The 12,766-nt window shown below is 44.8% G+C and overlaps 1 protein-coding gene across 2 annotated transcripts; it reads left to right on the top strand.

Annotated features, from left to right (window-relative positions):
• Nucleotides 1–326: 326 nt before the first annotated feature.
• On the top strand, nt 327–10,388 carry CCK (cholecystokinin). Of its 2 annotated transcripts, none has more exons than XM_083405668.1 (3): nt 327–534; nt 6,529–6,777; nt 9,446–10,388. In XM_083405668.1, exons 2-3 carry the CDS (start codon nt 6,531–6,533, stop codon nt 9,574–9,576), a joined length of 378 nt encoding a protein of 125 aa, XP_083261794.1. In that variant the 5' UTR covers nt 327–534; nt 6,529–6,530; the 3' UTR covers nt 9,577–10,388. The 2 variants fall into 2 exon arrangements, with proteins under 2 accessions (XP_083261794.1, XP_083261793.1); XM_083405667.1 differs by lacking the exon at nt 327–534 and adding an exon at nt 4,350–4,588.
• Nucleotides 10,389–12,766: the final 2,378 nt, after the last annotated feature.

Genomic DNA, 12,766 nt, shown 5'->3' on the forward strand with positions numbered 1-12,766 from the left:
CCCCCCCCCCCCATATTAGGGGCTGAGGTCCCTTCAAGGACCAGCAATAAAATATTTGAGGGTTATTATGGGGCCCCCCAAGTTGATGGGCATTGCCATTCAAATGGTGTGCATGCGCCGCATCCTGTGATGGATTATGTGGGGTGGGGCTTACTCCCCCATATTTTATTGAAGTTGGCACACCTGCCGGCCACCTTGAGCTCCTTGGCAGATATAAAGGTAATTAACTAATTAATTAATTAGTGCAAGGACTAGAAGAGGCCCCGCTGTCCCTCTCTCCCCCAAGTTCTCCCTCACTCCGCAGCGTCTCGCCTCTACCCCGCAGCTCCTCTCCCGCGTAGCGTCTCGGGAGGAAAGCGCAGCGTCTGCACTGGCAGCCAAAATCGCTCTGGAGCCTCTGGGCACTGAGCGAGGGCAGCGAGCGAAGGAGCTGCGCCAAGCAACTTCCTGGGTAAAAGAAAAGTTCGAAACGCAAAGAGACAGCCGGGCGAGTTCAGCGAGACTCCCTACACCTATCCGGGGCAGAAGGAGAAGGTAAGCGGGTATTTTTTCTTGGAGAGGACCAGAGGGAAGGGTTTTCTTTTCTGGAGATGTGAGCCCAGGGCACTCCGGAGTCTCCCTTTTTGCGGCGCTGCGTTTCCAGGCTGCAGAACCGCTTCCCCCTTCGACCTCCCCCGACAGACGGACGGGAATCCAGCGCTGGGATCGATGCCTCGCTGCGAGATCCCCTGGTCCGGCGGCGGCGCCAGGGCGGATCAATGGGCGGGCGCCCGGCCCCGGGACTGTTTGCTCGCTTCTTAGCGCCCTGAACCCGCCCGGGAAGGAGGCGAGGTTTCAGCCGCGCGGCTGTGTTTGCATTTCTCTCTTTTCTTTTTTTAAAGCGACGGGTCAAAGCCCCGTCCAGGCACCTCGGGGCTCTAGCGAGCTTCCAAGCAGTCCTCATGGAGAAAAGAGCCCTAGCTCCGTCGAAGGGGGTGTCCGGCCCCCCCGTCCCAGGTTTCACCCTCTTAGCCCCGGAAGAGCCGGATCTGAAACCCGGCGGACGAAGGGAAGCCGCTCCCAATGCACCCCATAATCCCTCTCCCCTCCGACGTGGACCCCGAAAAGTTGCACGATCCGGACGGGGAAGCCTAAAAGCTGAAAGTCAGGACTTGGCTCGGGCTGGTTCAGCACCCTGGAGAGCTCCGCCGTGGGCAAAGGATGGCGACGAAGCGGCCAAGTTTTTTTATTTTTATTTTTATTTTTATTTTTATTTTTATTTTTATTTTTATTTTTATTTTTATTTTTATTTTTATTTTTATTTTTATTTATTTTTATTTTTATTTTTATTTTTATTTTTATTTTTTTTATACCACGCCCATCTGGCTGGGTTTTCCCAGCCACTCTGGGTGGCTTCCAACAGAATATTAAAATACAATAACCTATTAAACATTAAAAGCTTGCCTTCAGATGTCTTCTAAAAGTCTGGTAGTTGTTTTTTCTCTTTGGCATATTTATTATTATTACTACTACTACTGCTGCTGCTGCACCTTGTCCTAGCCAAAGATTATTGACATTGTCCTCCTTGCTCGTTTCTGCTTTCTGCTTATTATTACTGGTGGACTTCTATAGAATCATAGAATTGGAAGGGACTCCAAGGTTCATCTAGTCCACCCCCACCCCACCACCTGCAATGCAGGAACCTCAACTAGATCATACATGACAGGTGGCCACCCAACCTCTGCTTTAAAACCTCCGGAGGGAGTCTGTTCCACTGTCAAGCAGATCTTACTGTCAGGGAGCTTTCCCTGATGTTTAGTCGGAATACCCTTTCTTGTAACTTGAATCCATTGGTTTGAGTCGTACCCTCCAGAGCAGGAGAAAACAAGTGTGTTCCCTCTTCCATGTGGCAGTTCTTGAGATATTTGAAGATGGCTATCATATCTCCTCTCACTCTCCCCTTTTCTAGGCTAAACATGCCCAACTCCTTCAACCATTCCTCATAAGGCTGTTAGTTCAATCTCACCCAGGGATGGCTGTGGGCAGGATTCCTGCAAAGCATTGGGTTGGAATAGATGATCCCCAGGGGTACATTTCAACTCTATAATTCTATGACGCTATGTCTTGCGGGGGGGGGTGGCTGTCATCCTTTCTTTGCCCCCCACCCACCCACTTCTGAGATCCCTTCCTGATCAGTGAAGAGTCTATTACTCACAGCTTCCCATACTTCACTGTCTGGAATTTTATTTTATTTTTTAAATAAAAAAGTGGAAAGGGTTTTTTGAAAGGAATCAGGAAACAACCGATGCTCACCTGGAAGCGTTCCATTCTTTGTGTTAACCATTGATTGCAGTGGGCTTCCTTTCCACAACATTACAATAAGGAAGACCATGTCTCAGTGGCAGATCTTGGAGACTCAGATTTCAGCAGCATGCATCCTGTTTGATGCCAAAATTCAGCACCACCTGCCTCTTACATTCCCACTGCAACCAAACCAGTAGCTTGTGCCCTAAATCCACCTCTGCACATCGGTATACATTTTTAGGCTGTCAAAGGAGGAGGAGAAATGAATCAGTCCAGTTGGCATCAATACTTTCTTAGATAACTATTATTAAATTTCTCATGCAGCAGATACAATCAGAAACCATTTGTCTCCTGAGTAGTCACTTACCATTGGACCCAGACTAAGTTTAATTCCCCCTGAATTCAATGTGGCTTGGATTAAATCATGGTTATCTTACTTTGGATTCCAAACCATAGACTACAATGGATCAGTTCCACATATACTAATAGGAGGGTGAATGGCAGACAATATGTGTTAATATTCATCAGCTCAAACTGGCACACAGGTTACCCATCAAACCCCAAATGGTGCTAGGCCATAAGGCATTTAATTTATATATTTAACATAAGGTATATATCACTTGGGTGGTGCTGTGGTCTGAACCACAGAGCCTAGGACTTGCCGATCAGAAGGTCGGCGGTTCAAATCCCCGCGATGGGGTGAGCTCCCGTTGCTCGGTCCCTGCTCCTGCCAACCTAACAGTTCGAAAGCACATCAAAGTGCAAGTAGATAAATAGGTACCGCTGTGGTGGAAAGGTAAACGCCGTTTCCGTGCGTTGCTCTAGTTTTGCCAGAGGTGGCTTAGTCATGCTGGCCACATGACCCAGAAAAACTGCGGACAAATGTCGGCTCCCTCGGCCAGTAAAGCGAGATGAGCACTGCAACCCCAGAGTCGTTCACGAGTGGACTTAACTGTCAGAGGTCCTTTACCTTTACATTTTTATATATCACTTGATTGTAAGAAAACCTCTGACCAGTTAACAAAAAAGGCACAATGTTCAGCTTTACAAAGCACACATTGTGCAGAATAATAATAATAATTTATTATTTGTACCCCGCTCATCTGACTGGGTTTCCCCAGCCACTCAGGGCGGCTTCCAACAAAGATTAAAAATACTCAAAAAAAGCCAAAAGAACAACCCACCTTATATTATTAGTTATCACATTACTTTGGGAAGTTCCAATGAATTTGGTACAGTTTGCAGCAAGGGTAGCCAATATGGTCCTCTACAAATGTTGTTGAGTTACAACTTCTATCAGCCTCAGACATGTCCAATGGTCAGGGGTCAACAACACTGAGAGGACATCACATTGGCTATTCCTTGCTCTTATAGTTCATCTGTAAGCAGCTCGTTGGTCTTCTTAAGATCACAAGACAAGCCATGAGTAGTTGTTTCAAATGTGATCACCTGCAGGATTCCATAGAGTAACAAGACTGCAGCCCAGACCCCCCAAATCATTTGTTTGGTTTTTATAGTCCAGGGGCTGTCAACATAGTGACCTCCAGATGCTACAGATTACAGTTCCCATCATCCCTGACCACTGGCTATGCTGTCTGGGGCTAATGGAAATTGTAGTACCCTGGGAGGGAGCCATGTTACCTGTTTAAGATTGCAGGCTTGGGAACATATTCAGGAGAGAGAGGTGGGGGATTTAAAGCAATAAAAACGCTAAAACTATCACTTTTAAACCTAGTCTTAACCCAAACCCTATGCATATTTGCTCAGAAGTAAGTTCCCCTGCGTCCTTTTAGACTTATTCCCAAGTGAATGTGCATAGGATCACAGCCATACGAAATTAAGGAGTGTGCTGAGTTGCTTTTGCTGTGTACCTGTGAAAAGACTTGGATGCCTAATCAAGATAGCTTCATTAATTCTAGTTGCCGTCACCACAGCTCTGCATTAAAGTCACTCCAACAATGCCCCTGAATTAACGACATTCTTATTTCTTCTCTCAATACATAGTCAAAGTCCCTGGAACATTGCTGGGCAGAAGTATATGTCAGGGAAGCAAAACCCTGCTTGCTGCAGAGGCACAGCTGAACCCTTTTGTTTGGCAACTTCTCCCACCCCCCAACCCTAATACAAGTGCCTTTCCTCCCCCCATACATTGGAGTGTGTGGTGCTCCCATCCTTGCGTCAGAGCTGTGCAAACAGATGACACTGAACCAGACTATTTAAGGGGCAGCACTGAAGGGCTCAGCTACAACCTCTAGCCTGCCTCTGTTCTCTCGTGCACAGCTGCAACCTGCACCTCATTTAGAAGGTAGGAGATGATTATTTCACTGAGAAACTGCCTTTAGAGTGTGTGGGGTGGGAGGAAACAGCTAGTGGCTGGCTTCTTCGCTTCATTTTTTTTGTACTTAAGGGTTTCTCAGACTGCACTGAGTTTTTCTTAGAATTAAATCAGCGATGGTCTTCCAAACTGTTGCAGGCAGCTTCACAGGCACTTTGAGTTTAAAGACTGTTCCTCTCTGCCTTTCTTAACCTTTTACTAAACATGTACAGGGTTAATTCACTGCATTTTGAGGAAGCATCTTGGGCAACAAAACCGAGTTTTCAGGCTGTTGCTGTTTTCAGTTCCAGCTCCTGCTGGGTGGTGTTGCCTGTGCTAAACCAAGAGGCAATGTTACAGTAACTTTTTATATGGAGCAGGCTGTGAAATCTCTTTGAAAACCAAAACCCAACATTTATCAGACAGAATTCAGGTGTCTTTTAAAAGATCTGAATGACATTTCTACATGCAGTGAATCCTATAATGATTACTCTTCAGAAATAAGCCACATTTAATTCAATTAAACTTCCAGGTAAGTGTGTATAGGATTTTAGTGGCATATGTGTTATGGGTGGGGTGCTGGAAAGGTTGTATAATTTGAATTTTAGTCTCTACACCATAATATTAGCAGCTGGGTTATTTAAGTAACACTTTTTCTGTATTTTCTTTTTTCGTATCTCACTTACAATTTGTTACTTGGAGATTGGGTGTTGGCACTGCTACCTTTTTATCACGACTGCAGAACAGTCTCTGCTGAATGATTTTGGGGCTGTAATTTCTTTTTAAGTTTAAGGAGCTTGGTGATTTTAGCATGTAAGAGACATCTTGACACATTCCAGCCCTATGCAAGCATTTATGTTTTATTGCTGGGTTGAACTCAAGATGATACTAAAACAAATGGGACTTATTTTTAGGTGTACCATATTCTGATTTCTCAGATGTATGTGAAACAGGTGTCGTATTGAAACCTGTAATGCATGTGTGTTTAGTAGATCTGTCAAGTTGGGGGTCTGCACAGAATCAAATGTTCACTTTACATTTCTTACCCTCTCACAAAAAATATCTTCAGACATGTCTACTTCACTCCCTCAAAGCATCCTCCCTCACTCCCTCACACACACAGCAAAAGCATTAGTTGTGTGTTTCACACACATGTATTCTGAAGGGACACATAGCTAAGACTGCTTTAATGGCAACCAATACCTTTTATTCTGAAATCTTATGCATGTCTACTAAGAAACAGGTCCTGATGAACTCAGTGAGACTTACATATGGTATTGCAGCCTCAGTTACTCTGCCCTGTTCACAACCAGGATGCTGAATAAAAGTTCTCTTTCTCATAGGTGAATTTAGCTTTTCTAGTTTTCTACTTACCAGAGTGCAAACCTGAAACTGGAACAGCGAGTATACATTTACTCCAGATAAATTAAGGCAGGGTACAGAAAGCGTGATCTTGTGGTGTAGATCCATGCATTCACATTATCCAGGAAGGAAGTCAACACCTCTTTGTATTTTTTCCCTAGGATGTAGAGATGATATTCAGTGACTCAGAGCAACCAGAACCATGCTAATATAGTAAATATTTTGTTGCCTTTCCAAAGCAGAACGTCTCGCTTTCAAAAGAGGGGCAAGTGCTTCCCCCTGCCAGCACTGCAAGAGGGAAAGCAATGAATGGTTTCAGATGGTCAAAGCAGTTGGTCCCCCAACCAGATTAACTGGTTATCTTTGCTCAAGCTGTAATCAACCAAGGGCATGGGTCTCTGTGGTCTTTAGTCCCCATGGGCAGATAACTGCATCTCTTCCTTGTCTAATTGAGCTGCCAGAATATTTGTTGGTTTGTAAGTAGACTACGGTGTGTGTGTGTGTGTGTGTCTGTGTCTGAAGGAGCCTTTTAGCATCCTTGACAATCTCTTCTCCCTTTTCCTCTCTAGCTATGTACAGTGGGGTCTGCATCTGCCTGCTCCTGGCTGCGCTGTCCACAAGCTCCTTGGGGCAGCAGACTTCAGGGTCCCACAATGCCAATCCTGTGGCTACTGATCTCGAGAAGAGCTTGCTGGAAACCTACCGGCATGTCCGTACTCCAGGCTCTGGGAAATCTATCCAGCAGGTGGACGGCAACGTTGACCCAAAGGCTAACCTGGGAGCTCTGCTGGCCAAATATCTCCAGCAAGCCCGAAGAGGTATCTTTTGAATCATTTTTCTACCCAAGTGTACTATGTCAAAGAAATACCCCTGTAAAATTCAACACGTGAATAGCTTCAAATGGAAGGCAGGGTGACCTCTCTTGTCATGATCCCCCCCCCCCCGCAAAGCCCAGGCAGTGAGGTTGCATCTTGTTAGTCCAGCCAGTGGAAAGGGCTCTTGTTAATTAAACAGGTCAATTCTTCAATGCATACAAGAGTGGCTGGTGCCTTTAAAAGAGGGGTGTACAGGTTTCACCTACTCCGACAAGCCTTGTCACACCCTTGCTCAGTTTCACCTGCAGAAAGTATCAATCTGACTCTTCTCAGCTCTGCCAATGCAAGCCCTTCCGACCAGCAAAATAGAACCTCCTAGTGCAGTAGCAGTCTATCTCTAAAGATCAAACGCTAGAGAGAGGAAACAGGGCAGGGTTATTTCCTTCATGCCAACGGAGTACAAAGCAGAGACATCATCTGAGTCCAAATGACTCGAAGTTTCATTTGCTGTTGCAACATTCATCCTAACAAAGGCAAACTAGAATTCTAGAATTGTAGGAAGAGACCCTGAGGATCATCTAGTCCAACCCGCTGCAATGCAGGAATAGGCAGCTGTCCCATAAGGGGATCAAACCTGCAACCTTGGTGTTATCAACACCGTGCTCTAACCAACTGAGCTATCCGGCTGATAAGGCAGAGAACAAGCAGGCTGTTATGTAAGCAGGGAAGAGGGCCAGCCCAAGATATTTTTCCACCTGAGTTGAAGGACAAGATGGTGCCCTCTCCTCGTTCTGCATTCAGTAGCTGACTGGACTAGCAGTTGGAAATGGGCCGTGCAGCAAAAGCAGCTCTGTTCTCCAGCAAAGGTCAGAGAGCTTAGGAAGAACAGCTGTCCCTTCCCTCTAACTTTTGCCACCTCAGGCAGTCGCCCCACTTTGCCTAATGGTAGGACTGTCTCTGGCAGGAAGCAGAGAATATGGGAAGGGGATAATATGGCAGCTAAGAGGTAGCCCAGAGAAGGGTGGCTGGGGGTGATGAAAGGTCAAAGAAGACCTCTGTCTGGGCATGAGGTGTCTACCCCTACCTTGTGGAGCAGATCAACTTGCCTTCCCCTTGTCCGGAAGGCCCTGTCCTTCCTTCTTCTTCTTCAGATAACTCCCTCTGGAAACCACTGCCCGGCAGATGGTGCTTAAACTGCCTGGAAAATACCTCGGGGCTTTCCCCGTCTCTGCGGTGCCATTAGGTAATTCTAGACTCAGGACTTAATGGCTGTGTGTGTATTAATTCACTTGCTTCAAAATGTGGCAAGCCAGCCCTGTGTTCAGGACAAACCTCCAGGGCTTCACACAGTACGGGGAGCAGGAGGAGCTTTGACAACAGCGCAGCCCTGGACTTGAGCAGTTGTCTGGCTCTCATTGAGCAAGTGAGCCTCAGTCCTCAGAGCTGTGCTGTTCCAGAGTGTGGCAACCAACCTCCCAGTGTAAAGAGGGCTTGGACCAGGCACACAATTTAGGGGATGCAACAGGCAACATCCAATGTCCAAGTGGATTAGGCAGCCTGCGTCTTATCCTTATTTTGCAAAACTGTTCTACATTCCGCACAGAGATGCTTCTACAACACTGGCCCTAACTAAACTAAACTAAACTAAACTAAACTAAACTAAACTAAACTAAACTAAATCTGCTCCTTCCTTCTTGACCAGATATGTGTATTGCCTGCATGGCTACAGATAGTAATTAGCATCTTGGTTGTGGTGCTTTGCCGACAGAGCATCATCTGGCATGGGATAGACCAGTATGCTCCCACATCCATGGGCTCGATGGCTCTTATGGGTAAAGGCCATAGATCAATGTTGGAGTGAATACTTTGGATGTAGAAGGCTTCGTTCATGGCATCACCAGAAACTTGTCTGGAACCCAGGCAAGAAACTCCTGGGCAGTGTAGGCAGCCAGCCAAGGGCTACCTCTGCTGGTAGAGCGTGAGACTCTTAATCTCTGGGTTGTGTGTTCGAGTCCCACATTGGGTGAAGGATTCCTGCAATGCAGGGGATTGGACGAGATGATACTTATGGTCCCTTCTACCTCTATGATTCTATTATTCTAATACAGAGCTAGCTGTGACTTTGTATACTCGACGTGTTCCTTTGACCTCAGCCCAGTTTTGTATGTGTTTAAGGCACCACCCCATAGTCCCTGCATATACAGTGGAACCTCGGTTGTCGAACGTCATCCGTTACGGAAGACCGTTCGACTTCCGAAACATTCGACAACCGAGGCACAAAGGGCTGCCAGCGAGTTCAATGGGGGGAATTGAGAAAACCCGCCTTGGAAGCCATTCGACTTCTGAGGTGCGTTCGAAAACAGAAGCAATTACTTCCAGGTTTTCAGCATTCGGATTCCGAATCGTTTTCTGAGTTGCTAGAAAACCAAGATTCCACTGTATAGAGAGGGGGGAGATGAGGGGCACTATTTTTCTGGGGAAAGAGATGTCAGAACCCACCACAAACATGTCCCTCGTTCTCTTAGAAGGGTAATGACGCCCACTTAAGAGGTGCCAGAACTGAGTTCTGGCAAGTTCTGGTTACAAGACTCTTTTGTTGTTAAGAGTGTGTGTACTTCTATTATTTCGATAGTGAGCATCTTTCACTCTTTATTTTCTTGTTTTCCCCAAGGTGCTTCTGGAAAGGTCTCTGTGATGGGATTGCAGAGTTTTGACCCAACGCACAGAATAAGAGACAGAGACTACATGGGATGGATGGATTTTGGACGCCGGAGTGCCGAAGAATATGAGTACTCTTCTTAGAGAGCTTCAAACTATGCTTAAAAGAAATGAAAATCAAGTCCCATTTCTGTACAGGGTGGGGGGGAAATTATCATCCTTTTCGAATCAGTGTTTTAAAAGAAAACATATGTATTTGATGTAAATTTGTCTGTAAAACTATACAATGCAATATATATTATATAAACATATGCAGAATTTTCCAGAAAAAAAATACTATCTTTCTCCTATAGTTTCTTACCACTCGGTTGTAGACATATTAAAAAGTATTTCATTCATCCCTCTGTCGTCTGATCGCCAGAATTGTTGATGTGTGTCACAATCACTGCAGAAGAAAAATACCCTCACATCTTTCATACACTGTTAATCTGAACAACTTCCAAAGGAACCAAAATATACCAAAAAAATTGCTACGGGCGTTAAGAGGCAATCTGTCCAGATATCAACATGAAAAGCATTTTTCAATGGTTATGAGAATCCATTTCAAATTTAATTCTGACAAATCTCTGGTGAATAGAATGAGTGTCTCAGCAGCAGCAGCTAAGCATTTTCACCTTTAGGTTCTATGCCCAATTTTCAATGCAAAGCTGATACTGATGTTAAATTTTGGTGTGGAAATCTTGGATATGACATATCTTACTAAAATAGCTGCTTTTTGCATATGGTTTCGGGGGGTTCAACGTCTACCCCCATTTTATTTAATTAGAGCAGCGTTGGACACGGAACTGATTTCTGATTTAACATATGTGAGGATGGTTCGGTTATTTTCTTTTGTGAAGTGAATGTGAACATTCTGCTACAGTGATTAATCCTGGAATAAACAAAACATTCCCTGCCTCGTGGTGACTTATACATTTGTTTCGAAATACGAAATGAAGAATCTGCACCTCCCACCCCAAATACAGTTAGAGTGATTACGGTGAAGCTCATTCAGTAGTTTGCAGTGCAATCTTACTCAGAAGTAAACCTCCTTACAATTAATGTGACTCACCCCCAGGTGTACAGGATTGCAGTCTTAAATATGATAAGCTTCTTGCACTGGGAGCAATCAAAATGGTTTTTAAAAACAAGAACAAACAAAAAAAAGCAGCTTTAATTGACTCCAAACATGAGCAAGGTATTATAGGCACACTTATTTATTCATTTTATCATTTATTTATTTTATGATTTCCCACAGGGAAAAATGAATTTAAGTAATAGACAGGCCTCTCAAGAGATCAACAGTATCACAGAGAAGCATGACAAATTTAAGGAGGACAATATATGCTTGGATTCCGGTGGACAACTCACTTGTGATAGGGAAGAAGCCACGGGAGATACTAACCCATAATATTTTTCACTGGCATTCAAAGTATAAAACAGTTTCCAGTTGCTGCTGGAATTGCTGCATTGTGGAAACCTACCTGCTAGAAGGGCGTAACAACCCAATGTTCTTCTTTTTGGAATCTCATTTGCATCAGATATAAATAAGCAAAGCACGTATACAACTGAGTACTTTCGTGCTATCGGGAAATTTCATAGCACTGAAGTGCCTCTGGCTTCAAAATCAAGGAGAACCCAGACGTGGCGACGGCAATTATTTCGCTAAAGAGATTTGTCTTGTCCATTACAGAGTGGAATTCAACAGAGGGCGATCTGCTATCGAACAGCTGTGGGCAAAAGGTGGCTCGGAATGTACTGGTAGATTTCTGAGAGACTTGAAGATCAACAAGGATTTCTGACTCCCCAAATGTCTAACACTGACAACAAAATGACTCCCCCTCCCTTAATGACATGCTGAAACGAAGAAAGCTGGGGGTGGACTGTATGACAAGGAGTGTGCAGATCGAACGTGAGTTGTGCTTAGTTCTGGTACTCCAAACAAATCCTCAGGCCCCAGGTTCTTTTATTCTAACTGTCTTTCTTTCACAACAGGCTCCATCTTGGTGGGCCTTGGGGTCCTAGTAAAAAGCAAAATAGATCCTGTGAGCCTGGCATGAACCCATCCTTACAGTAGCAGAGGGGATTTTAAGAGACATCGCTTTTCCTACATGATATGCTACTGAAATTCCCACTTTTACATAATTACTAAAAGGGCGAGGGAGGCAGAAATCCAATTCCATACCCTCTAAGATTTCTCCAATGAAAATAGGGATAATTTCCCATTCCATAATAATAACTTTACTATTGATACCCCACTCATCTTACTGGGTTGCCCCAGCCATTTAGGCCGCTTCCAACCTATATAAAACATAATAAAACATTAAACATTGGGTGGTGGGAACCTTCCCTATAAAAGGATAGCCTTCAGACGGCTCAGGGGTTGGATAACTCCATATCCTCCAACATTTCTCCAATTAAAATAGGGACATCCTAAGGAAAAGCGGGACAAATCAGAAACCGGGGTGGCTTCTCTAAATCAGGGAGTGTTATGTACTAACCTTGGATCCTAGAACAATAGGCAAGTAGGATCCTAGAATGCAACAACTGATTGGCTTGCAGGAGAAGACCAATCAGGCTCCAGGAAGAAGTTAATCAGCCTATTAGGCTGGTAGGATCCTAGAATGCAACAACTGATTGGCCTGCAGGAATAGACCAATCGGGCTCCAGGAGGGAAGCAGAATCAGCCAATCAGATGGGACTCATTGTGTAAATAATGTATATAAAAGCCTGAGGTTTGGGGAGGGGCAATTCAATCACTGTTTTACAAGCTGCAATAAAGAGCATGAAATCACTACAGGACTCTGAGTATATTTCAGGGAGATCCCTGGAAAATAGGGACACTTGGAGGGTCAGGATCTGGGCTTTGGTGTACAGTCCTAGCATATTCCACAAGACAGCACCATCCTTCCCCATACATGAATCAGTCAATGCATGAATCAGCTGCTCAAACATCATGGTGGAAAGATAAACACTGATGCTTGTCCTGCATACATTAGACTACATATTCATTTTGCTAAGTGGAGATGGTTTTCTGGTTAAATGGCAACAATGTTTGAAGCAATCGATGGGCCTCTACTACATATGGTGGTAGTAGACTCAAATAGCCTGTGATTTGGGCATGAGAATGAGGGGTGCGTGCTGAATTCTTCCCCAACTTGCCACTTTGCCCTCGTGCTGTTCTTTCCCCCAGCAAACCCAGAGGGGAAGTGAGCCCAACTGGCTGAAGCAATAGGGGGAGGTCTCTTTCCCCCCGAAATATACTCGTAGTCGAGTGTAGATTTCATGCTCTTTA

This window comes from Podarcis tiliguerta, assembly GCF_965153285.1.
Source record: "Podarcis tiliguerta genome assembly, chromosome: 12".
Classification (NCBI taxonomy): domain Eukaryota; kingdom Metazoa; phylum Chordata; class Lepidosauria; order Squamata; family Lacertidae; genus Podarcis; species Podarcis tiliguerta.